This window comes from Salmo salar, chromosome 12 (genome assembly GCF_965601325.2).
Source record: "Salmo salar chromosome 12, fSalSal1, whole genome shotgun sequence".
In the NCBI taxonomy this organism is placed as follows: Eukaryota; Metazoa; Chordata; class Actinopteri; order Salmoniformes; family Salmonidae; genus Salmo; species Salmo salar.
Genome location: NC_138302.1, coordinates 26908619 through 26934125, shown reverse-complemented (window position 1 = coordinate 26934125; position 25507 = coordinate 26908619). Strand labels below are relative to the sequence as shown.

The following is a 25507-nucleotide window of genomic DNA, read 5'->3' as shown; positions in this document are numbered from 1 at the left end:
AATGGCTGTGATAGGGGAAAACTGAGGTTGGATCAACAACATTTACATTTACATTTAAGTCATTTAGCAGACGCTCTTATCCAGAGCGACTTACAAAATGGTGCATTCACCTTATGATATCCAGTGGAACAACCACTTTACAATAGTGCATCTAAATATTTTAAGGGGGGGGGGGGGGGTTAGAAGGATTACTTTATCCTATCCTAGGTATTCCTTAAAGAGGTGGGGTTTCAGGTGTCTCCGGAAGGTGGTGATTGACTCCGCTGTCCTGGCGTCGTGAGGGAGCTTGTTCCACCATTGGGGTGCCAGAGCAGCGAACAGTTTTGACTGAGCTGAGCGGGAACTGTGCTTCCTCAGAGGTAGGGGGGCCAGCAGGCCAGTGGTGGATGAACGCAGTGCCCTTGTTTGGGTGTAGGGCCTGATCAGAGCCTGAAGGTATGGAGGTGCCGTTCCCTTCACAGCTCCGTAGGCAATCACCATGGTCTTGTAGCGGATGCAAGCTTCAACTGGAAGCCAGTGGAGAGAGCGGAGGAGCGGGGTGACGTGAGAGAACTTGGGAAGGTTGAACACCAGACGGGCTGCGGCGTTCTGGATGAGTTGTAGGGGTTTAATGGCACAGGCAGGGAGCCCAGCCAACAGCGAGTTGCAGTAATCCAGACGGGAGATGACAAGTGCCTGGATTAGGACCTGCGCCGCTTCCTGTGTGAGGCAGGGTCGTACTCTGCGAATGTTGTGGAGCATGAACCTACAGGATCGGGTCACCGCCTTGATGTTAGTGGAGAACGACAGGGTGTTGTCCAGGATCACGCCAAGGTTCTTAGCACTCTGGGAGGAGGACACAAGGGAGTTGTCTACCGTGATGGCGAGATCATGGAACGGGCAGTCCTTCCCCGGGAGGAAGAGCAGCTCCGTCTTGCCGAGGTTCAGCTTGAGCTGGTGATCCGTCATCCACACTGATATGTCTGACAGACATGCAGAGATGCGATTCGCCGCCTGGTTATCAGAAGGGGGAAAGGAGAAGATTAATTGTGTGTCGTCTGCATAGCAATGATAGGAGAGACCATGTGAGGATATGACAGAGCCAAGTGACTTGGTGTATAGCGAGAATAGGAGAGGGCCTAGAACAGAGCCCTGGGGGACACCAGTGGTGAGAGCGCATGGTGCGGAGACAGATTCTCGCCACGCAACAATATTGTAGTTACTCCACAATACTAACCTAACTGACAGAGTGAAAAGAAGGAAGAATAAAAAATATTCCAAAACATGCATCCTGTTTGCATCAAGGCACTAAAGTAAAGTAATACTAAAAAATGTGGCAAAGCAATTCACTTTTTGTCCAAAATACAAAGTGTTATGTCTGGGGCAAATCCAATACAACACATTACTGAGTACCACTCTCCATATTTACAAGCATAGTGGTGGCTGCATCATGTTATGGGTATGCTTGTAATCATTAAGGACTGGGGAGTTTTTCAGGATAAAAACTATACTGAATGGAGCTAAGTACAGACAAAATCTTAAAGGAAAACCTGCTTCAGTCTACTTTCCATCAGACACTGGAAGATGAATTCACCTTTCAGCAGGACAATAACCTAAAACACAAGGCCAAATATACACTGGAAGATGAATTCACCTTTCAGCAGGACAATAACCTAAAACACAAGGCTACACTGGAGTTGCTTATCAACAGTGGCCGAGTTACAGTTTTGACTTAAATCTGCTTGAAAATCTAAGGCAAGACTTAAAAATGGTTGTTTAGCAATGATCAACAACAATTTGACAGAGCTTGAAGAAATTTGAAAAGAATAATGGGCAAAATGTTGCACAATCCAGGTGTGGAAAACTCTTAGAGACTTACCCAGAAAGACTCACAGCTGTAATTGCTGCCAAAGGTGATGCTGCTAACATGTGTGAATATTTATGTCAATGAGATATTTCTGTATTTCATTTTCAATAAAATGCAAAGATTTCTAAAAACACGTTTTCACTTTGTCATTATGGGGGTAATGTGTGTAGATGGGTGACAAAAAAAAAGCTATTGAACCCATGTTGAATTCAGGCTGTAACACAACAAAATGTGGAATAAGTCAAGGGGTGTGAATACTTTCTGAACTTGTATGAACACACCCTCAAATAAAATGTGACGTTCTATACTGTCGCCTCATATGAAACATTTGATCTCAAATCCCAAAATGCAAGTGTACAGATTTACAATTTTAAATTGTAGCTTCACTGTCCAAATACATATGGAGGGGAGTGTATGTGTATACCACAGGAGGCTGGTGAGGGGAGGACGGCTCATAATCACGTCTGTAACGGAGCAGAAGGGAACAGCATCAAACACCTGGAAACCATGTGTTTGATGTACAGTATTTGATACCATTCCACTAATTCCGCCCCAGTCATTACCACAAGCCCGTTCTCCCCAATTAAGGTGCCACCAACATCCTGTGGTATATAGGTGTATGTGCGTGCGTATCTCTGTCTCTGTCCCTCTCTGTGTGTGCGTGCGTATCTCTCTGTCTCTGTCTCTGTCCCTCTGTGTGTGTGTGTGTGTGTGTGTGTGTGTTTGTGTGTGTGTGTCTTTCTCTGTCTCTATCTCTGTCCCTCTCTCTGTGTGTGTGTCTCTCTCTGTCTCTGTCACTATCCCTCTCTGTGCTGTGTGTGTGTGTGTGTGTGTGTCTCTCTGTCTCTCTGTCTCTGTCCCTCTCTGTGCTGTGTGTGTGTGTGTGTGTGTGTGTGTGTGTGTGTGTGTGTGTGTGTGTGTGTGTGTGTGTGTGTGTGTGTGTGTGTGTGTGTGTGTGTGTGTGTGTGTGTGTGTGTGTGTGTGTGTGTGTGTGTGTGTGTCCTTCTGTCTCTGTCCCTCTATGTGCTGTGTGTGTGGCTTACTTGAGGGCTGTTGTCACCTTAAACCTGGCCTAACTTGATCTATCTGGCTTACAGGGGTTATATTGGTGTGTTGTGTTGGAAAGGCACGGTTAATACTGCAGTGGGCTAAATCAGGGTCACACAGTGTTTCTTGTTAGTCTTAAACAAATCTACTTTTAGACAAAAGTCTACACCTCACACATGGTTATGGGCTTAAAAACAGAAGACCTTGTCAGATATAGAATTGAAATTATTACATTTTGAGTTTGCATCCCAATATTACACTTTATACACATCAAATAAGACTGAAATATACTGAACAAAAATATAAACACAACATTCAACGATTTTTCTGAGTTGCAGTTTATATAAGTAAATCAGTTAATTGAAATAAATTAATTAGGCCCTAATCTATGGATTTCACATTCAGGGCAGGGGCCCACCCACTTGGGAGCCAGGCACAGCCAATCGGAATGAGTTTTTCCCCATAAAAGGGCTTTATTACAGACAGAAATACTCCTTCGTTTCATCAGCTGTCTGGGTGGCTGGTATGTCTGGGTGGCTGTTATCAGACGATCCCGCAGGTGAAGAAGCCGAATGTTGAGGTCCTGGGCTAGTGTGGTTACACATGGTCTGCGGTTATGAGCTGGTTAGACTTACTGCCAAATTCTCTAAAACGACGTTGGAGGCGGCTTATGGTAGAGAAATTAATATTAAATGCTCTGGCAACAGCTTTGGTGGACATTCCTGCAGTCAGCATGCCATTTGCATGCTCCCTCAAAACTTGAGGAATCTGTGGCATGGCGTTCTGTGGCAAAACTGCACATTTTAGAGTGGCCTTTTATTTCCCCCAGCACAAGGTGCACCTGTGTAATGATCATGCTGTTTAATCAGGTTCTTGATATGCCACACCTGTCAGGTGGATGGATTATCTTGTTAAAGGAGAAATGCTCACTAACAGGGATGGAAACAAATTTGTGCACAATATTTGAAAGAAATAAGCTTTTTGTGCGTATGGAACATTTCTGCAATTTTTATGAAACATGGGACCAACTCTTTACATGTTGCGTTTATATTTTTGTTCAGTATATAACACAACTGTTTGACATAGAAACACCATATTTTCTGCTTTTTAAAATTTTTCTAATGAAGAAAAATATTAATAGCATTCCACAATGAGGTTAGTAGGTCATTTGACTGCAGGAAAGGGCTACAATAACACACATTCCAGGGTTGGTTTCTACTCGACCTGCAACACCTGTGTATTTGGAGTGCTTTCCCTCTGATCAACAAGGAGCTGTTCTGTTTTCCAACTACCTCAGGTGCTCAGAGTAACACAGTGTAGAGTGGTTGTTGCTGAAGTACTCGACTGGATCCATTTACCCCATTGAGGGACCAGAGTGAGAGAGGGAGAGAGAGAGAGTCCTTAGTATTTAAACTATGCCCTATCTGCATCTAAATGACCCCACAAGCTCCAAGACAATCTGATCACACAGTAGTGGCTTCGGTCAGTGAGAATATCGCCCGGGAGGGCGGGAACGGAAACTTCATTTTCTGGGCTAATATTAGCCCGGGCCGGACCTCCTCTGGAAAATTCCTTTTAAATGATCACTCGCTGAGAAAAGGCAAAGAATTTGTTTAGCGTTTTGGTTGACAGTATTTTGTATGGAGGGGTTTTTGCAGACAGTGGCTGTGTAGTAGAGGGTCCTGGGAAAGCAGATGTGGGTGAAGGTTTCTTTCCATCAGATGACCAATGGAATGATTGTTAATGCTGTGTGCCAGACAGTAGAACTTTGTTTCTTATTTTATACTGATTGATACAGATCAATACAGTCACGTTATAGGCCAAGAGCTTGATATCATGTCATGGTACAGCATCACAGTAGGCTACTGTTACTACTGTATTACTAGTATTACCATCGCACTGTTAATACTGTATTACTAGGGTTACTATGTTACTGTTACTGCTGTATTACTAGTGTTACCATCTCACTGTTACTACTGTATTACTAGTGTTACCATCTCACTGTTACTACTGTATTACTAGGGTTACCATCTCACTGTTACTACTGTATTACTAGTGTTACCATCTCACTGTTACTGCTGTATTACTAGTGTTACCATCTCACTGTTACTACTGTATTACTAGTGTTGCTATGTTACTGTTACTGCTGTATTACTAGTGTTACTATGTTACTGTTACTACTGTATTCTAGGGTTACTATGTTACTGTTACTACGTTACTGTTACTACGGTATTACTAGTGTTACCAACACAGTTACTACTGTTTTACTAGGGTTACTATGTTACTGTTACTACTGTATTACTAGTGTTACCATCTCGCTATTACTACTGTATTACTAGTGTTACCATCTCCCTGTTACTACTGTATTAATATTGTTACCATCTTCCGGTTACTACTGTATTACTAGTGTTACCATCTCCCTGTTACTACTGTATTACTAGTGTTACCATCTCACTGTTACTACTGTATTACTATTGTTACCATCTCACTGTTACTACTGTATTACTAGTTTAACTATGTTACTGTTACTACTGTATTACTAGTGTTACTATCTCATTGTTACTACTGTATTACTAGTGTTACCATATCATGGTTACTACTGTATTACTAGTGTTACCATCTCACTGTTACTACTGTATTACTAGTGTTACCATCTCACTGTTGCTACTGTATTACTAGTGTTACCATCTCCCTGTTACTACTGTAATACTACTGTTACCATGTTACTGTTACTACTGTATTACTAGTGTTACTATGTTACTGTTACTAGTGTTACTATCTCACTGTTGCTACTGTATTACTAGTGTTACTATGTTACTGTTATTTCTGTATTACTAGTGTTACCTTCTCACTGATACTACTGTATTACTAGTGTTACTATGTTACTGTTGCTACTGTATTACTATGTTATCATCTCCCTGTTACTACTGTATTACTAGTGTTACTATCTCACTGTTACTACTGTATTACTAGTGTTACTATGTTACTGTTATTTCTGTATAACTAGTCTTACTATCTCACTGTTACTACTGTATTACTAGTGTTACTATCTCACTGTTACTACTGTGTTACTAGTGTTACTAACTCACTCACTGTTACTTTCTGCAAGCTTTTATTAAGTTGCAAACCTCAAAGCATATACCCAGTATGTTCATAGATATTATATGGTAAAATAAACTAAAACAATTAATTGTTTGTCATTTGCATAAGTATTCAGACCCTTTGCTCAGTACTTTGTTGAAGCACCTTTGGCAGCGATTTAAGCCTTGAGGCTTCTTAGGTATGATACTACAAGCTTGGCATACCTGTATTTGGGGAGTTTCTCTCATTCTTCTCTGCAGATCCTCTCTAACTCTGTCAGGTTGGATGGGGAGTGTCACTGCATAGCTATTTTCAGGTCTCTCCAGAGATATTAGATTGGGCCCAAGTCCGGGCTCTGGCTGGGCCACTCAAAGACATTCAGAGACTTGTCCCGAAGCCATTCCTGTGTTGTCTTGGCTGTGTGCTTAGGGTCGTTGTCCTGTTGGAAGGGGAACCTTTGCCTCAGTCTGAGCAGGTTTTCATCAAGGATTTTTCTGTACTTTGCTCTGTTCATCTTTGCCTCGATCTTGACTAGTCTCCCAGTCCCTGCCGCTGAAAAACCATCCCCACAGCATGATGCTGAGACCACCATGCTTCACCGTAGAGATGGTACCAGGTTTCCTCCATACATGACGCTTGGCATTCAGGCCAAAGAGTTCAATCTTAGTTTCATCAGACCAGATCATCTTGTTTCTCATGGTCTGGGAGTCCTTTAGGTGCCTTTTACTGAGGATTGGCTTCCGTCTGGCCACTCTACCATTAAGGCCTGATTGGTGGAGTGCTACAGAGATGGTTGTCCTTCTGGAAGGTTCTCCAATCCCCACAGAGGAACTCTGGAGCTCTGTCAGAGTGACCATCGGGTTCTTGGTCACCTCCCTGACCAAGGCCCTTCTCCCCTGATTGCTCAGTTTGGCCGGGTGGCCAGCTCTAGTAAGAGTCTTGGTGGTTCCAAACTTCTTCCATTTAAGAATGATGGAGGCCACTGTGTTCTTGGGAACCTTCAATGCTGCAGGACATTTTTGGTACCCTGTGCCTCAACACAATCCTGTCTCTGAGTTCTACGGACAATTCCTTTGACCTCATGGCTTGGTTTTTGCTCTGACATGCACGGTCAACTGTGGGACCTTATATAGACAAATGTGTGCCTTTCCAAATCATGTCCAATCAATTTAATTTACCACAGGAGGAAACTCCAATCAAGTTGTAGAAACATTTAAAGGATGATCAATGGAAACAGGATGCTCAATTTTGAGTCTCATAGCAAAGGGTCTGAATACTTATATAAATGAGTTATTTCTGTTATTTTTGTTATTTTACATTTTTTGCAAAAATAACTAAAAACCTGTTTTCGCTTTGTCATTATGGGGTATTGGGTGTACATTGATGAGGGGAAAAAAATATTTAATCAATTTTATAATAAGGCTGTAACTAACAAAATGTGGAAAAATTAAGGGGTCTGAATATTTTCCGAATGCACTGTATTTGCCCTGATGAAATATCACAGATGTGAAATACTGTATTGATGTATGATGTGTGTTTTATTACTTTATGCAATGTATCGTTAAGCAATAAGGCCTGGGGAGGTGTGTTATGTTGTCAAAATACCACGGCTAAGGGCTGTTCTTTTGCACGACGGAACACAGAGTACCTGAATACAGTACGCGGAATACTGGCCATATACTACACACATCTGAGATGCCTTATTTCTGTTATAAACTGTTTAACAATGTTAAAAATATATATATTTTTTGTCATATTTTCAGCCAATCAGCATTCAGGCCTCGAACCACCCGGTTTATAGTTAGTGATATATTCATGAACAGAGAGTACTTGACCTCTATCCACTGAGTGTTCAAAAAGACCACAGAGTTCATAAGTTGACCTTTATAGTGTTGGACACAGAGGCTCTTGCTGCACTTTACCACTATGACCCAAACTTTACAACCTCTTAAATGTGTGTTCTATCTCTCTATCTCTCTCTATCTCTGTCTCTCTATCTCTCCTTCTGTGTGTGTGTGTGTGTGTGTGTGTGTGTGTGTGTGTGTGTGTGTGTGTGTGTGTGTGTGTGTGTGTGTGTGTGTGTGTGTGTGTGTGTGTGGTGTGTGTGTTAGGTAAATCCCACCTGGCCATAGTTCAGAGGGTGAACAATGAGGGTGAGGGGGATCCCTTCTACGAGGTCCTGGGCATCGTCACCCTGGAGGACATAATCGAGGAAATCATCAAGTCAGAGATCCTGGACGAGACAGACTTGTACAGTAGGTGCCCAAACTATTTACTTTACGCATATTTTAGTGAAATGAAGTGGTATCAATGTTTTCATTTTGAGTAACTTGAACCTGTTACCAGACTAGTACGACTGTATTATCTGCTATAATGTAACGTTCTACCGCAAAGGTTTAGCTTCCAGGCAATTTACATCGTTTTATTGTTATGTTCAATAATGTTTCAACGGCAACTCTGTTTCCCCCATTTTTTTTATTTTAAATTGTACATGCGTTGTCCATAGCGAAAGAATATATTTGCTTGAGTAACTAAAGTTTATTCACCCTTGTACCTAGGAAATGCACTATCAAAGTCAGCTTACAATTTCTCCCTTTTCCTAAAAACAATTCCTCCCCTTTCATCCCATTCCCCAATTCTTTCTCCCCTCAGCTGACAACAAAACGAAGAAGAAAATCACCCATCGTGAGCGGAAGCAGGATTTCTCAGCCTTCAAGCCCAACGACAGTGAAATGAAGGTTAAAATATCACCTCAGCTTCTGCTGGCAACCCTGCGTTACCTAGCAACAGGCAAGTGTGCACACTGCGTTGCTGCTTGACTTCCCCCAGTGTGCCCTCAGAACCCTGACTGTGGAACGTCTGTGTGTGTGTGTGTGTGTGTGGAGAGGGCGAGAGTGTGTGTTTGTGTGTGTGTTTGCGACAAGTGAATGTGTGTGTGTGTGTGTGTGTGTGTGGCGAGAGTGTGTGTTTGAGACGAGAATGTGTGTGTGTGTGTGTGTGTGTGTGTGTGTGTGTGTGTGTGTGTGTGTGTGTGTGTGTGTGTGTGTGTGTGTGTGTGTGTGTGTGTGTGTGTGTGTGTGTGTGTGTGTGTGTGTGATGTACACGTGGGTGATTGTCTGAGAGGAGAGGAGACACTAGGCCTCTGGGGAGTGCGGCATGGGATGTCTGCACAGACTTTATATGGCTCAGTCTGAAAACATGGCCGACTATTTGCTTGCGTGTCATGTTCTCAGCGGTTGGGAGACTGTAGCATTTAGCTTGGAACACATATCACAATTTGGTTACACTGCTTTCACGATGACATCACTTTCAACAGTTTGGCTGATTGTTGGGGTTCTCCCAGAAAGCATGTCTACATGTCTGCATGCCAGACCTGCATTCACATATGTTTGAAATTCTTGATTGAGATGTGCTTGATTGAGCTTGCCTCGGGCAATAGGTCGAATGGAATAGTCCCCAAAGTGCAAACCCCATCCCATCTGGCACTTCAGGCAGGCTAAAAAAAACAGGCTCAAGCTCAAAGCAGAACATTAGATCCAGATCAATGTATGGCTATGGTGCCAAGTGTTTAAAAGATTTGAAATACTATTAGAACAATCCCATGGAACGTACAACCAGAACCACCGTGGAATGTCCCAGCTAGCTACCAGTAGTAGAGCACAGGTGATTCAAATATGTTGCATTTGTAGGGGATTTGGTGAGAACTTTGACCTAGCGAGCTGCTATGCATCGCTTAAAGCTGTGGCCCTGCTGGCCCCTCTAAAGGAACTTTGGCTATTAGCAGGGCCAGTCCCTACCATAGTGTGGTGGAGCAAGCTGCCAACTGAGACATATCACCACACTCTGGTGTCAGGGGCACGATTAGTTAACCTTTTTTTTACCTTGACCAATGAGAATAATGATAGAGTATGGGGAGAATCAGGTTGAGCCTATGTGCAATACACGTGATTATAGTCAATTTACCGTAGATAAGGTGATAATGAGGTGATATGGTAAATGCAAGAGAGTGTTTTTACATGGAATTCTATTGTTGACATGGTATTATAGGGTATTACATCACAACATCTTGTGTCTTACCACTGCATCATATTGTCTTGTACAATGTTGTATCTTACTGTATTGGTCAATTTGTTCTTAAATTATGTCTCTCTCCATCTCTCCTTCTCTCTCTCTCTCTCTCTCTCTCTCTCTCTCTCTCTCTCTCTCTCTGACTCTCTCTCTCTCCCCCCTCTCTTTCTCTCTCTGTCTCTTGCCATCTCTCTCTCTCCATCCTTCCCCCTCTCCAGAGGTGGAGTCGTTCGGGCCGGTGCAGATGTCAGAGAAGATCCTGCTGCGTCTGCTCAAACACCCCAACGTGATCCAGGAGCTGAAGTACGACGAGAAGAACAAGAGAGCACCGGAGCACTACCTCTTCCACAGGAACAAGCCTGTGGACTACTTCATACTCATCCTGCAGGTCAGTACCGAGCCACGCCATTGGGCCAGCGGTTAGTACGGGGCCACGCTATTGGGCCAGAACCAGGAAGATAAAAACACTACAATCATTTAACTGTTGTTTTTGTCTTTCTTGCACTCACAAACACTGATTTTGCAGATAGCAGATATTTTACTTGAAGTGATTGTGATGCTGTATGTAGTTGTACAATGACAGCAATGACAAATGTAGAGCGGGGCCACGCTATCGAGCCAGGTCAGAAATGGGCCATGCTATCGAGCCAGGTCAGAAATGGGCCACGCTATCGAGCCAGGTCAGAAATGGGCCACGCTATCGGGCCAGGTCAGAAATGGGCCACGCTATCGAGCCAGGTCAGAAATGGGCCACGCTATCGAGCCAGGTCAGAAATGGGCCACGCTATCGAGCCAGGTCAGAAATGGGCCACGCTATCGGGCCAGGTCAGTAATGGGCCACACTATCGGGCCAGGTCAGAAATGAGCCATGCTATTGTGCGACGGTCACTACACTCTTCAGCTGTGGTTACACCTTGCATTAACATGTAGTTGTCATCATCCGATCAAGATGGAGATTTGTTGCGTCTACACATGGTAATAAAATGTGTCTGTTATCTGGCCACTACGTCCGTATTGTGACCAGATTCCCTGGTCCCTCCCTCGATGCAAAATGATCCAACCTGACTTGAACCTCCCCTTACGACACGAGCTGTATAAATCGGCAGAAAACAGCTAACTTTTTATACTCATCATTACAGCCCAATACCTTGTCCAGCTCTGAATAAAATGGGCATTTGGTTTTCCCGTTCCCACTCCCACTCCACTAGGCAGTTAGTTTCTAATGAAGACCATGATCTTAATTCTGGAGGAATTGTAGAGGTATCGTTGCCCATAATTACTACCTCAACGGGCCAGTGCGATTTATTTTTAGAGGACGGGACAACTGTGACGTTGGACAAATTTCTAAGCTTTCGTGGTCAGGATTCGTTTACACTTCAAGGATATCCGTACAAGATGCATCTTTGACTTCCTCCGGTAGTCAGGAAGGTCTAATCACAATCACTTCACAATGCGTCTTTTGATTGTCTACACCTGTCGACAAAGTGGGCACAATCAGAATGTTGACAAGATCAGGACAACTGACGCATGTTAGAACCAGGTATAAAAGAGGCTTTAGGGAAAAAAAGTGCTATCTAGAACCTAAGTGGTTCTTCGGCTGTCCCTATAGGAGAACCTATTTGTTTCCAGGTAGAACCCTTTTGACTTCCATGTAAAACCCTTTCCACAGAGGGTTCTACCTGAAACTAAAAATAGTTTGTCCCTGGAACCAAAAAGGGTTCTCATATGGGGATAGCTAAATAATCTTCTGGAACCCGTTTCCTAAGAGTGTAGGCCAGGAAGGGGATTGGCAGCTATTAAACAAAGCAAGGGGATTTTCCACGAGTTATAAACAAGAGTGAGATTTGCCTTCGAGTCAGGGTGGCAACATGAGGGTGATGCAAGTCGGAAGTGATGCTGCAAGTACCTGTTTTAAAGGCCCAGTGCAGTCAAAAAAGTGAATTCTCTCTATTTTATATATATTTCCGCACTAGGAGGTTGGAATTATACAGTGAAATTGTGAAAATGATGATAATGGCCTTTTACTATAAGCGCTGTTTGAAAAGACTTCCTCAAATTTCAGCCCTTTTTGGTAGGATGGAGTTTTGACCTGACTGGTAACATCATCAGGCAGTAAATTAGTTAATAGCCCAATAAGAAAGAGAGATCCAAACCTCTCTGCCAATTAACAGCTAGTTTTCAGTTTTCCCCTCCCCACTCTGACCAAACAGTCCAAGCTAAATTCTTGAGAAATTGCTCTTTGCTAAGAAGCTACTTTTGTTTATTTTTGACCATTTTAATTGAAAACAATCACAGTAAGGTACTTAATTGTTAACAAGAAATGATTTGATATTGAGATAAAAACGTCTGCATTTGGTCTTTAATCTTTAAGAGGAAGTATTATAGATGGATTGGCTGAAATGTTGCAGCATGCAAATAGGAAATTTACTTTGTGGACTTAAAAGCCCCAATGCAGACGTTTTTATATCAATATCAAATCATTTCTGGTTAACAATTAAGTACCATGCAGCAATAGTTTTCCATTAAAATTGTAAAAAATAAACAAAAATAACTTCTTTGCAGTAAAAAAGTTCTCAAGCAAGAATGTTTCTAGGACGGTATGGGAGTGGTCTGAGTGGGGAGGAGGAGGGCACCTGAAAACAAAAAACTAGCTGTTATTGGCAGAGAGGTTTGAACTCTCTTTGTTATTGGTCTATTAACTTATTTACCGCCTGGTGCTGTAACCAGGCAAGCCGAAACTCCACCCATGCTAAACCTGCTGATGAGATTATATTTTCAACCAGTAACTATCAGGAAATAAAACTGATCACAGTTTCATCAGCTGTTGTACAATATGATACAAAACACAGGAAAAACCGAACGCACTGGGCCTTTAAAAGAACGTGAAGTAGATAGTAATCTCACTGCGAAGGAGAGATTTGTCGGGAATATTGTTCGAGGTGTGAATTCTGAAATGTTACGTGGTTCAGTCAATGCCTCAACTATAATGCCGCTAAAACAAAAACACAGTGCATTTACTGTAGCTGATGATCAACCTCTATACCCTGCAGTACTTCTCAACTGATCTGAGTCTTCCTCATACTCTTACGGAAAGTGTGTTGTGTTCCTCTGCAGGGGAAGGTGGAGGTGGAGGCAGGGAAGGAAGGGATGAAGTTTGAAGCAGGAGCGTTCTCCTCCTATGGGATGATGGCTCTCACCACCTCTCCAGGTAAGACTTCCTTGTATACCGACGTCTCAATGGCTGTGTCTAAAATGACGTCCTATAAATATTCACTGCAGTACACAATACTGTTGTCCAGAACCCTACGTCCCTGTATAAAACTACTTTACAAAAATACTACATTGTAGCCTATAGGGACCTACCATGTATATATCAGATTTCCCCAATTCCCTACTACCCATCATCCATCGGCAGCTATTGAGACATGGGCTTGGTCCAGGATGACTGGTTTAGAAATGGTAAAGAAACAGTTTATCGGTAACCAAGTGAATTGACTCATATTGAAATAAGGTATGACACATTTTTTGTGACGCAGCCTCTGTATTTTCTCAGTTCATTCACAAACTTCCAGTCAGGCGCTAGTAGGATCTCAGAGACACCTGCTGGTGAGAGGGCGGAATGACACCCTCCTCATCAAAAGGTTGTCACTGGAGTTTGGTTTATGGAACATAGAGTACATGCTTATGAGATTATGTATTTTGTCATATTTTATCACAGACCCTCTTTCAATGTGCTTGGATGGCACGTTGGTTGTTTTTCAGGACACGGTGTACGACGGTAACGTTATACAATTATTTCATTTTGTGGGCTTTGGTGATGGATTTTTTTCCGTGTGTGTCTCCCCTCTCTGTCGTCCATCTCTCTTCGCCAGTCCCTCTCTCCCTGTCTCGTACCTTCGTTGTCAGTAGGGCTGAGTCCCTAGCAGGATCTCCAGGTATGGTAGTCCTCTCTTTCCTGTCTGCCTGTCTGTCTGTCAACCTGTCTGTCTGTCCGTCCATCCCCCCCCATCCCTCTAAAATAACTCTTCCATCTGTCTATCACCAATTGGGATGAGTCTACACTTCACCTAAGCCTGGATATTTACCAGTATTATAACTGCATGATGTGTTGTGGACATAGTAATGCATTCTGGTCCTGTTGCTCATGAGCTTAAATTCTTTGAGAGTGGAATTCCCTTGTGCCACATAGCAAGAATACTTTGAGCAGTGTTTGTTGCATGTTTGTGTATTAATATGCATTTCCTACTTACGCTGTCCTTACGTTTGCTTTGCATATTAATGTTGTTCTGCATGGATGTTTAACAAGGCAGGACTTAACTATTGTTTTGGACTGTGAAGGGTGTCTGTTACTGGGTGCTGTGCATGTGAAGCGTCCATTCCTCTGTGTGTGTGTGTGTGTGTGTGTGTGTGTGTGTGTGTGTGCATGTGTGTGTGTGCGTGTGTGCGTGTGTGTGTGTGTGTGTGTGTGTGTGTGTGTGTGTGTGTGTGTGTGTGTGTGTGTGTGTGTGTGTGTGTGTGTGTGTGTGTGTGTGGTAACCAGTGCCATAACTCAGCCAGTGAATAGTGTAGTAGAGGCCCCCAGAGTGAGGCATAGCCGCCACTAGAGACAGGCTCCACCCCTTTAGTCCCTTAACCCACTGACTCCATAAACAAGGCTATGAGTTACAGCCTCCCGCAGGGCCGCTGACTGCAGCACGCACACACACACACACACATTCTGAAAACATACACACACACACACAGCTCAAGCCTCTGATCCACCCTATATTTACTAAATTCCCTCCTCCTTCTTTTCCCCCTTGTCCCACTCCACCCTCTTCCACTCCATCCCTCCATCCCCTACCGTCCCCCGTCGGCCCCGAGAAAGTAGAGTACTAATCTCCCAGGGTTCACATGCCTGGGCCTTGGCCTACTGCGTGGGTCTGGGCCTACTGCCTGGGCCTTGGCCTACTGCGTGGGTCTGTGGACCACACTGCTTTATGCAGACATCCAAACTCAGGATTACATACATTCCAGCCAGAGTAGTAAGCATTAACGCCCCAGCTCTCTGGAAGGCCAAGTCTTTTCCACTTGGTTGTGTGGTTTTTCTCTCGTCTGCTTTTTAAGAAGTGGAAAACATAAGCTGAGTTTAATTAAAAAAAAGAGAAAGTATTCGAATTTGAGAAGTGGGGAAAAAGCAGCATCACTCTAGACCACCGACTCAAAACCTGTGAAGCAAAGCCCACCCCCCCCAATGGGAGGACTTAAAATATATATTAGATTTCCATACATTGCACCAAGGATTCTTGGCCTATATGTTACCTAATCATTCAGTTAAAAAAATAGATTTTCATTCTGTGTAAATTCAGTAAATAGATGATGCACAATTAGGTTGTGTAGCTGTAGATTAGATGACAAACATAAATCATACAACGCTATGGCTAGGTACAGCAGTACAGCTATAACTGATTGTGGATCCCATATACACTCTCTGTGTGACATGTTCTGTGGGTTCGGCTTTTATTCTGTTCTCAGATCAGGGCTGGGTTTAATTCCATTTCAATTCCTGGTCTCTTCAATGCTTTTCAATGAGGAAAAATTTAGAATTGGATATTGGAATTGGGTTAACTTTCTGAATCGACTGTTATAGACATGGAATCGACCCCAACCCCAGATGTGTATTTGCTGTGAACAGAAGCCGAAAACTTCTATTCTTCTCTATCCCGTGCAGAGAACAAGTCCCCCCCGCGGCCGTTTGGCCTGAACCACTCAGACTCCCTGAACCGGAGTGACCGCATCGATGCCATCACACCCACGTTGGCGAGCAGTAACAACCAGCTGAATGCCTTCCTACAGATATACATGCCAGACTACTCTGTCAGGGCTGTGTCTGACCTGCAGTACATCAAGGTGAGAGGATAGTCAGACAACACACACAGACACGCATACACACACTTCACACACATACGCACACACTACAGATACAGTTGAAGTCGGAAGTTTACATACACCTTAGCCAAATACATTTAAACTCAGTTTTTCACAATTCCTGTCATTTAATCCTAGTAAAATTTCCCTGTCTTGGGTCAGTTAGGATCACCACATTATTTTAAGAATGTGAAATGTCAGAATAATAGTAGAGAGAATGATTTCTTTCAGCTTTTATTTCTTTCATCGCATTCCCAGTGGGTCAGAAGTTTACATACACTCAATTAGTATTTGGTAGCATTGCCTTTAAATTGATTAACTTGGGTCAAATGTTTCGGGTAGCCTTCCGCAAGCTTCCCAAAATAAGTTGGCCCATTCCTCCTGACAGAGCTGGTGTAACTGAGTCAGGTTTGTAGGCCTCCTTGCTCGCACACACTTTTTTCAGTTCTCCCCACAAATGTTCTCTAGGATTGAGGTCAGGGCTTTGTGACGGCCACTCCAATACCTTGACTTTGTTGTCCTTAAGCCATTTTGCCACAACTTTGGAAGTATGCTTGGGGTCATTGTCCATTTGGAAGACCCATTTGCAACCAAGCTTTAACGTCCTGACTGATGTCTTGAGATGTTGCTTCAATATATCCACACCAGTTTCCTCCCTCATGATGCCATCTATTTTGTGAAGTGCACCAGGCCCTCCTGCCGCAAGCACCCCCACAACATGATGCTGCCCCCCCGGTGCTTCACGGTTGGGATGGTGTTCTTCGGCTTGCAAACCTCCCCCTTTTTCCTCCAAACATAAAGATGGTCATTATGGCCAAGCAGTTCTATTTTTGTTTCATCAGACCAGAGGACATTTCTCCAAAAAATAAGATCTTTGTCCCCATGTGCAGTTGCAAACCGTAATCTGGCTTTTTTATTGCGGTTTTGGAGCAGTGGCTTCTTCCTTGCTGAGTGGCCTCTCAGGTTATGTCGATATAGGACTCGTTTTACTGTGTATATAGATACTTTTGTACCTGTTTCCTCCAGCATCTTCACAAGGTCCTTTGCTGTTGTTCTGGGATTGATTTGCACTTTTCACACCAACGTACGTTCATCTCTAGGAGACAGAACGCGTCTCCTTCCTGAGCGGTATGACGGCTGTGTGGTCCCATGGTGTTTAAACTTGTGTACTATTGTTTGTACAGACGAACGTGGCACCTTCAGGTGTTTGGAAATTGCTCCCAAGGATGACTTGTGGAGGTCTACAATTCTTTTTCTGAGGTCTTGGCTGATTTCTTTTGATTTTCCCATGATGTCAAGCAAAGAGGCACTGAGTTTGAAGGTAGGCCTTGAAATACATCCACAGGTACACCTCCAATTGACTCAAATTATCTCAGTTAGTCTATCAGAAGCTTCTAAAGCCATGCCATCATTTTCTGGAATTTTCCAAGCTGTTTTAAGGCACGTCAACTTAGTGTGCAGTATGTAAACTTCTGACACACTGGAATTGTGATACAGTGAATTATAAGTGAAATAATCTGTCTGTAAACAATTGTTGGAAAAATTACTTGTGTCATGCACAAAGTAGATGTCCTAAACTATAGTTTGTTAACAAGAAATGTGTGAAGTGGTTGAAAAACGAGTTTTAACGACTTCAATTGTAGACATGCCAGACTACACTGTTATGGCTGTCGGACCTGCAGTATATCAAGGAGAGTCTATACACACTTCTACACACACGTGTGCACTCACATACTGTACACACACACACACAGACACACACATTTGTGACCAACCGCCTTGTTTCGGTCTTAATTAGAAAATGTTGTTTTTACATTGGATAAAAGCAGACACAGAGCTACAAAATGGTATATCATACGCTGCATTTGATGGGAAAGTAATTTTGCTTTGAAAGTTGATAAACTTGTAAACTCACTTTTAAGAAAATCGCCTTTGAATGTTTTGGTACCTACTGGAGAGCTCTTATTTGTCTACACCCATTCAGCACTCTTTTAAGCTTTAGCTCCATCATTCTCTTTATCTGAGCGTTTTGTCCTAACAACAGCAGTCAAGCACCCAAGCTAACTGGTTAACAGTTGTAGCAGTGACATTCTATTAAAATGGACACTTGCATAGTGGAGTCTTTTGTTAAGACATGTAGCTCGCTAGCTAGCTAAACAATGAACCATAATCCCAACTCATGCCGTTACTACCCTGCATGAATCTGCAGGTAGCTAACCAACCAGGTTCAACGTTAGCTAGCTAACATTAGGCTATAACTAGCCAAGCAAATGGCTCTGAGATACGAATAATATGATCATACACGTAACGTTAGGTAGTGAGCCAGCCAGCTAACGTTAGCTATCTAGCTAACAGTACACTTTAATTTGAAATGAAAACAACTGTCAAAATTAGAAGTGTGTATTATCTGTAAATGTAGCTAGCTAAACTATCTTACCCGTATACATCATGGTTGGACACTTCTCCCTGTCACAGATGCCATGGTTGCCCTTAGTTTGAAGATGTAATCCGGAGACCGATGTTTTCTCCATCTCCTTAGCTATCATACTCTAATTCCAATGATTTCAAAACTCGGTCCTCCAGAAAGTGGAGAGCAACAGTTATGCAGTTCTACTAAGCAATATATATTTTTTAAAGCAGCGTTAGACAGGATTACCTACACACACTGACCAGCTCAAATAGACAGAAGCTACATGGCATACCAATCCGAACTCATCTCCCGGCATGTCCAGCCCACTCATTATCTCAGCCAATCATGGCTAGAAAGGTTGCTAAACCAACTAAGCTCGCAATTTAACAATTGTATTTGTATTTACAGATGGCATACAAGTTTGTTATTAAGGCACATGAAAGTTCACATGTTCCAGAAGGCATTTCTTCCAACAAAAAAAACAACGCATTTTGATGAATAAAAATAGATTATGTTCAAATGTCTGTCCTGTGAAGTAGTGACCCGCGACATACGCCTAGTTTCCTGAAACGGGTCACATTTGGGTGTCGCTTGTATAACAGTGGAGGTTGAGGTTGAATTGGCTGACGTAGGATCTGTCCAAGTGGGAGGATGTAGATTATGAAAAAGAGGGGGCCTAGCATGGAGCCCAGAGGCACACCCTGTGTGACGTTAGTGAGATATATGTGTGCGGTTGATTGAAACCAGGAGAAAGTGGATAAGAATGTTCTATTGGAAATGCAGCTATGCTATCATTCAAGATGATCATCTGCCAGTTCAACTGATGCCCAGGGATGCTATTTAATATACTGTAATATCATATAACCTGATATCATGCATCATCCTTCCGCAGGTGACCCGCCAGCAGTACCAGAACGCCCTGATGGCGTCGCGCATGGATAAGACGCCCCAGTCGATGGACAGCGAGTTCACCAAGATCGAATTGACTCTGACCACTGAGCTCCACGATGGTGGAGGGGGAGGCGTGCTGGAGACGCCAGCTATGGCCCACCATGAGACAGCCAGCCTGCTCAACCTCAACACACAGCCCCAGAACTGTCTAGCCCACAGGGTCAACCACACTGCGCACAATGAGGGACCCATCTAGCCCACACTGGGGTGGTGGAGACAGATGGAGTGGAGGGAGGAGGGGTCTGGGGACAGGGGGAGAGGAGGGAGTATAGGTCTGGGGACAGGGGGAGAGGAGGGAGGATGGGTCTGGGGACAGGGGGAGAGGAGGGAGGAGGGGTCTGGGGACAGGGGGAGAGGAGGGAGGAGGGGTCTGGGGAGAGGGCGAGAGGAGTGAGGAGGGATGGTGTTAGTACCCTCTGGGCCAGGGCCTGGGCCTAATCCCCCGACATCCAAGGACCTCTAACCCCTACCCACCACCCCCTTATGGCTGGAAGACCCTGGAGGAATTGAGGGGAAGGACCTCTAACCCCTACCCACCACCCCCTTATGGATGGAAGACCCTGGAGGAATTGAGGGGAAGGACCTCTAACCCCTACCCACCACCCCCTTATGGATGGAAGACCCTGGAGGAATTGAGGGGAAGGACCTCTAACCTCTAACCCCTACCCACCACCCCCTTATGGATGGAAGACCATGGAGGGATTGAGGGGAAGGGGGCTACGGAGATGTGTATACTGAGCCCCAGCCTGAACCTCTACTCTCTACCCTCCATCACCCCTGGCCGATTCCACAGCCTGGAACAGAATACCCTTTGGGGTAGTGGGGAAGGGGGCTAAAGGGATAGCACTCTGGGCCCTCACCCACATCACACACCTCTAGAAGACCCTGTTAGGGTGGGCTTGGACCGTCCTCAGCCAATCCATCCGCTTAAATACCCGGTAACCTGGTATTCCAGTAGCTCGGAAAGATGGACAACAGTGTGCATGCCCCCCCCCCCCCCCCCCCCCCCCCGCCCATTCCCCTGTCCACACACAAACACTTACACATAAGTACACACACTTTCCAGTCTGTTCTTGTTCAGGGATTGGCAGTGGACTGTAGTACTACTTTAGTACTACTGTAGTACTACTAGTACTACTACAAAGAAGGACTCAAACACACGCAGACAAAATGGTTAGTCAAAGACTGTACCAAATACCGCTTTGAAGGAAACCATGGAACCATGAACCAAGAATGTTTTTGTGCATTTATTTATTATATATATATATATGTGTGTGTATATATGTATGTGTGGAGAAGATATGACATATACCGGCGCACAAACATGCATGGGCATGTAGATGTTTGTGTGTGTATATGTGATATTGAAATACATGCTACATATATTTATATATATATACTCATACAGTACCAGTCAAAAGTTAGGACACATCTACTCATTCAAGGGCTTATCTTTATTTTTACTATTTTATCAAATATATTTTGATTTGTTTAACACTTTTTTGGTTACAACATGATTCCTTTTCATAGTTTTGAAGTCTTCACTATTATTCTACAATGTAGAAAATAGTAAAAATAAAGAAAAATCCTTGAATGAGTAGGTGTGTCCAAACTTTTGGCTGGTACTGTACATCCGTGTATATGAGTAGGTGAGGGTCTTTTAAAGATATGTATATTACAGATCTTGTTATTTTTACTATTCTTCTCAATCAGGCTAATGGTATCGTATCTTTTCACCTTTTTAAAATCACACTATTGCCTTTAAAAAAAATCGGATTAATTATTTTAACAAAGTGCAATGGGAAAAAAACAGTATATTTAAGAGATGATTATGAATAAAAAAAATCACTTTATTGTAAATTGAGACAGATATATTTGTATGTATGTATGTATGTGTATATTTTGGTTCAAAGATGCTGAGTTGCAACCGTCCACAAGCAAAACCCGTCCCTAAGACAGTTGTTTTTCCTATTATGGCCGATGTACGATCAGAAGCCCTTTGACCTCATTATATTGCTGTTTGATATGGAGGTTATCCAGACAAGTTAACAGACTTAAATCAGACTTAATAATAGAATCCAGACAAGTCTTACGACTGTGGTTTAGGAGTGGGGCCCGGGATGTATTGACATTGAAAAGTGCTACCTTGGCACTTATGAATGCATGTGGAAATGTGTCTTTTATTATTAATAATCAAACGTGATAATTGGCCAGTATTAATGACCTCATCTAACATGTTGAGCATCATGAACTTCACAAAAGCAACCTCGACATTAAACTATTGTCCATGAATGACCCTCTTGTATGGCACGGCACTCTCCTTTCCACTGTGTGTGTTGTGTGGCATGTTAAAGTATGTTCAGTCGCCTTCAGCTCATGTTGAGCTTAGAGTGTAAGCTTTATTCAATCAAACTCTTTAACTGGGTTTTGGGGTTAAAGGCAGACTATGCATTATTACATACACTGAGTGTACAAAACATTAGGAACACCTTCCAGTCATTTTGAGTTGCACCTTCCCTTTTGCCCTCAGAACAGCCTCAATTCGTCGGGGCGTGGACTCTACAATGTGTCGAAAGTGTTCCACAGGGATGCTGACCCATGTTGACTCCAATGCTTCCCACAGTTGTGTCAAGTTGCCTGGCTGTCCTTTGGGTGATGGACCATTCTTTATACAAACGGGAAACTGTTGAGTGTGAAAAACCCAGCAGCGTTGCAGTTCTTGACACAAACCGGTGCGCCTGGCACCTACTACCATACCCCGTTCGAAGGCACTTATTCTTTTGAGTTGCCCATTCACCCTCTGAATGGCACACATACACAATCCATGTCTCAATTGTCTCGAGGCTTAAAAATCCTTCTATAACTTGTCTCCTCCCCTTCATCTACACTGATTAAAGTGGATTTAACAAGTGACATCAATAAGGGATCTTAGCTTTCACCTAGAATCACCTGGTCAGTCTATGCCATGGAAAGAGTAGGTGTTCTTAATGTTTTGTCCACTCAGTGTATAGCATACACAGTGTGGTAACTTCCTGCTTAAATAAATTTACATCAACAAAACTGAAATTGACTATTGCATTGTGGGAGGGTGCAAATTCAAAAGAGCCAATAGTGGGGAGCCTTGGCAGATTCAAATGTTCTTGTTGTTGTCAGCAAACAGGATGTCGCCCCGCTGTGAATGATGTAATTTCTTGGAGAGTACCTTTGAGATTAAGGTAACATTCTTCTTGCAATGTGAGAATGTAATGAAAAACAATGTTTACTGTGTGAAACAAAAATAATAATGCTTCAAACATGCTCTCTTTCAGTGCAAGAAGAATGTTTTTTCCCAACAATGCCCCAATCATCGGGTTAGCGAGTTTAATCGAATAGTGTGGGCTTGAACTGAAGCCTTTTTTTTATTTAACCTTTATTTAACTAGACAAGTCGGTTAAGAACAAATTCTTATTTACAATGAAGGCCTACAGCGGAACAGTGCCTTGTTCAGGGGCAGCACGACAGATTTTTTATCTTGTCAGCTCGGGGATTCGATCCAGCAACCTTTCAGTTACTGGCCCAATGCTCTAACCACTACCTGTCACCCCAAGCTTGTTGATGTTTTACACCCTTTAACTTGGTCACTTGGTCACTGTTGGAGATGAGCAGAAATGGTTGTGTTTTTCTGTGACTGACTGATCTTTTTTGTAAGGCTCACGTTCATACCAACTTAAAACACTTTAAAGTGAAAACATTGCCAAATTAGCACTTAAGTGCTTGTTTTCACATGCTAGTTTTTCATCTTTATAGTCTAATATTAATTAATTGAATGACCATGTGCCACTGAAGCTAAAAAACCTTAACATTCAAATGCTTACTATTACTATTATTATTATTATTATTTATTGTAAGAGGAAAACATTCCCTTCCCAGGTTACTATAGATGCTAGTTCTTTGAATTGTGATGACTTGAATCATAGCAATGCATAGTTTGGGGGAAATGTAGGAAAATATGAAATCTCACCATTGATGTACTGTATTGAATGTATGCAATTACAGTATTAGAAATACTAATGTGTTTTTTGTATCTTAGCCACACATATGTTGTATATTTCTTATCACATTTCTCCTATAAGCCTGTAAACAAATGATTCTCTGTTTTTCTTTGTGATGGATCATTCCGTATTTTGTTATCATTTGTCTCTTGGGAAATATGTATGAAGAACCAAGCCAGGGTTGGGTGTATGTACAAGACGTATGCCTTCTGTTGAGTATATTAACTTCAAGTGCAAACTTATTTCTAGGGTAATGTAATGTTGAGTTTACTTTTTCTTTGTATCAGTTTGTATATAAATGGTTTTATATGAATCAAAGCTGAACTTAAAGTAGAAGTCCAAAAATAACTCTATCCTAAATCTCTGTAGACACAGCATCTTAACGTAAAGCATGTTGACGCAGTTTGTAGTCATCCTAGATAGTTGTAATATCTGCTTGCTAAAGCAAAGATATTCATTACAGAATGTCGCTCCAAATAGTATGGGAGTGCAATTGCAACTTTTGACCACTGGTGGTCGCCATTTCTCTTCGTGTCACAGTATTCCCAAATTACTGTGAGCATAAACAACTTTTTTTTTAAAACACATGGGTTGGCAACCTTCCCACATACAGCAAGGGCCTTCCGTTTCAAAATGACCAGACTATGGAAGAGATTAATACCACTGACCAGATATTGTTGTTTTTGTTGTTTTACTTGTAAGTGTTCCTATGCATCAGGTGAACTCTGCTCTGCAAGGACAATCATTCCAGAGATAAGCGACGATGATGATGATATAATAAGATTGTATTTGTACTTTACCATCTATACTTTGATCACTGCTGTATCTAATACACTTATACGAAAAAAAGAGGTATCTCCTTCAAAATAAAAGTCCTTCACATGCAGATGAGGGTTTTTCACATGTTCATGTCAGAATGTTGAAAATAACATATATGACTATCCAATGTAGTCTTGTGTTGGTTTTGGAGCCTTGTTGTGACCTATATCTTGACCCATGTGGTCTTTACCCCTGCTTCCTGAACATTCACAGGAAAAGAAACACCTGAAAAAAAAGATCCCTCTCTCTATTGCTCTCTCTCTTTTCCCCCTCTTTCTCTGAGGACTTTCTCCACTCCTAAGATAAGACACACATCACCAATGAACGACTACAGTATTTGTCAAGACATTTTTAGATCCGTTGAAAAATACTTCACTTGCTACTCTCCATTCTATCGTTATCTGAGTCACTCGGACCATGTCTATCCTCATGCTGCTATGTATAGGTGCCTGTCCACATGTTTGATACTCAACACGACAAAAGCATTCCCATATTCTGCTCTGGTTTGTGTTGGTGGTTCAATAAAAAGTGAATTATTAACATAAATAGTATTAGTGATGGAATATGTTATTTTCCCCCTCAACACAAGGTGCTCAGATTAAAGAGATAGGCAGTTCAGAACATTGTATGGAGGCAATTTCAAGGACAGAATGATCTATTGTAAAGATGATTCACCCTTCTGTTAAAACTACATTTTCAGTAGCTGGTTTGTCTTGTTTTATCTTCCTGAAAAGTATTTAAGGCTGGAAAAACATAACTGTTTCAAAAAAATACTCACCCCATGTCTGTTTCCAATATTTCCATGTTTTAATTTACCTGCTATTCTTGATTTGTGTTAGAGCCATTGCTGCATTATAAGCAAAAGTTGCTGAGTCAAAAAATGCAGCTGATGCTGCTGCAAATATTACCCCTTGACCTTGCATGTTAGCATACAAGGATCTGCCAAACACATTGACGGGTTGTGGACATTTAACCCTTGGATCAAAGCATTAGGAGATTTACATTTATTTGTGTACCTATTCATTACTTTTTCCACTATACTGTATACATTTCCCGTTGTGTAGCCTAAGTCCATCTGTTAACTGTAACCACACAAATGTTTGCATTGTAGTAAGTCTCAATGTACTCACAGTATGTAATAGAAATGCCATCGGTTTTAAAATCTAATTACAGTGTAACACGAATGGGGATTTGATGCTTGTTCAGAGAAAATCCTACTTTTAGCTGGATTTGGGATTACTGGATATATTTTGTGTAGTTAAATAGAATTGTAAAAAAAAATATGGGACGTTTAGAGCTTCCAACTTTGACAGGACTTCTATTCTTGAATCATGTTTTGAGTCGCCT

The 25507-nt window shown here is 42.4% G+C and overlaps 1 protein-coding gene across 2 annotated transcripts in view; it reads left to right on the top strand.

The window, feature by feature from the left end:
* cnnm2b (cyclin and CBS domain divalent metal cation transport mediator 2b) overlaps window positions 1-24706 on the top strand; it is a 60047-nt gene extending 35341 nt beyond the window's left edge. Inside the window, exons 2-8 of one of the 2 annotated variants that reach the window (XM_045691172.2) lie at window positions 8086-8229; window positions 8627-8764; window positions 10261-10430; window positions 13157-13250; window positions 13915-13977; window positions 15753-15931; window positions 19252-24706. In XM_045691172.2, the coding sequence (XP_045547128.2) occupies window positions 8086-8229; window positions 8627-8764; window positions 10261-10430; window positions 13157-13250; window positions 13915-13977; window positions 15753-15931; window positions 19252-19506 (1043 nt within the window). In that variant the 3' untranslated portion in view covers window positions 19507-24706. Of the gene's footprint in view, window positions 1-8085; window positions 8230-8626; window positions 8765-10260; window positions 10431-13156; window positions 13251-13760; window positions 13821-13914; window positions 13978-15752; window positions 15932-19251 lie in introns of both variants that reach the window. The other variant, XM_045691173.2, reaches the window with a different exon arrangement.
* The last annotated feature ends 801 nt before the right edge of the window (window positions 24707-25507 follow it).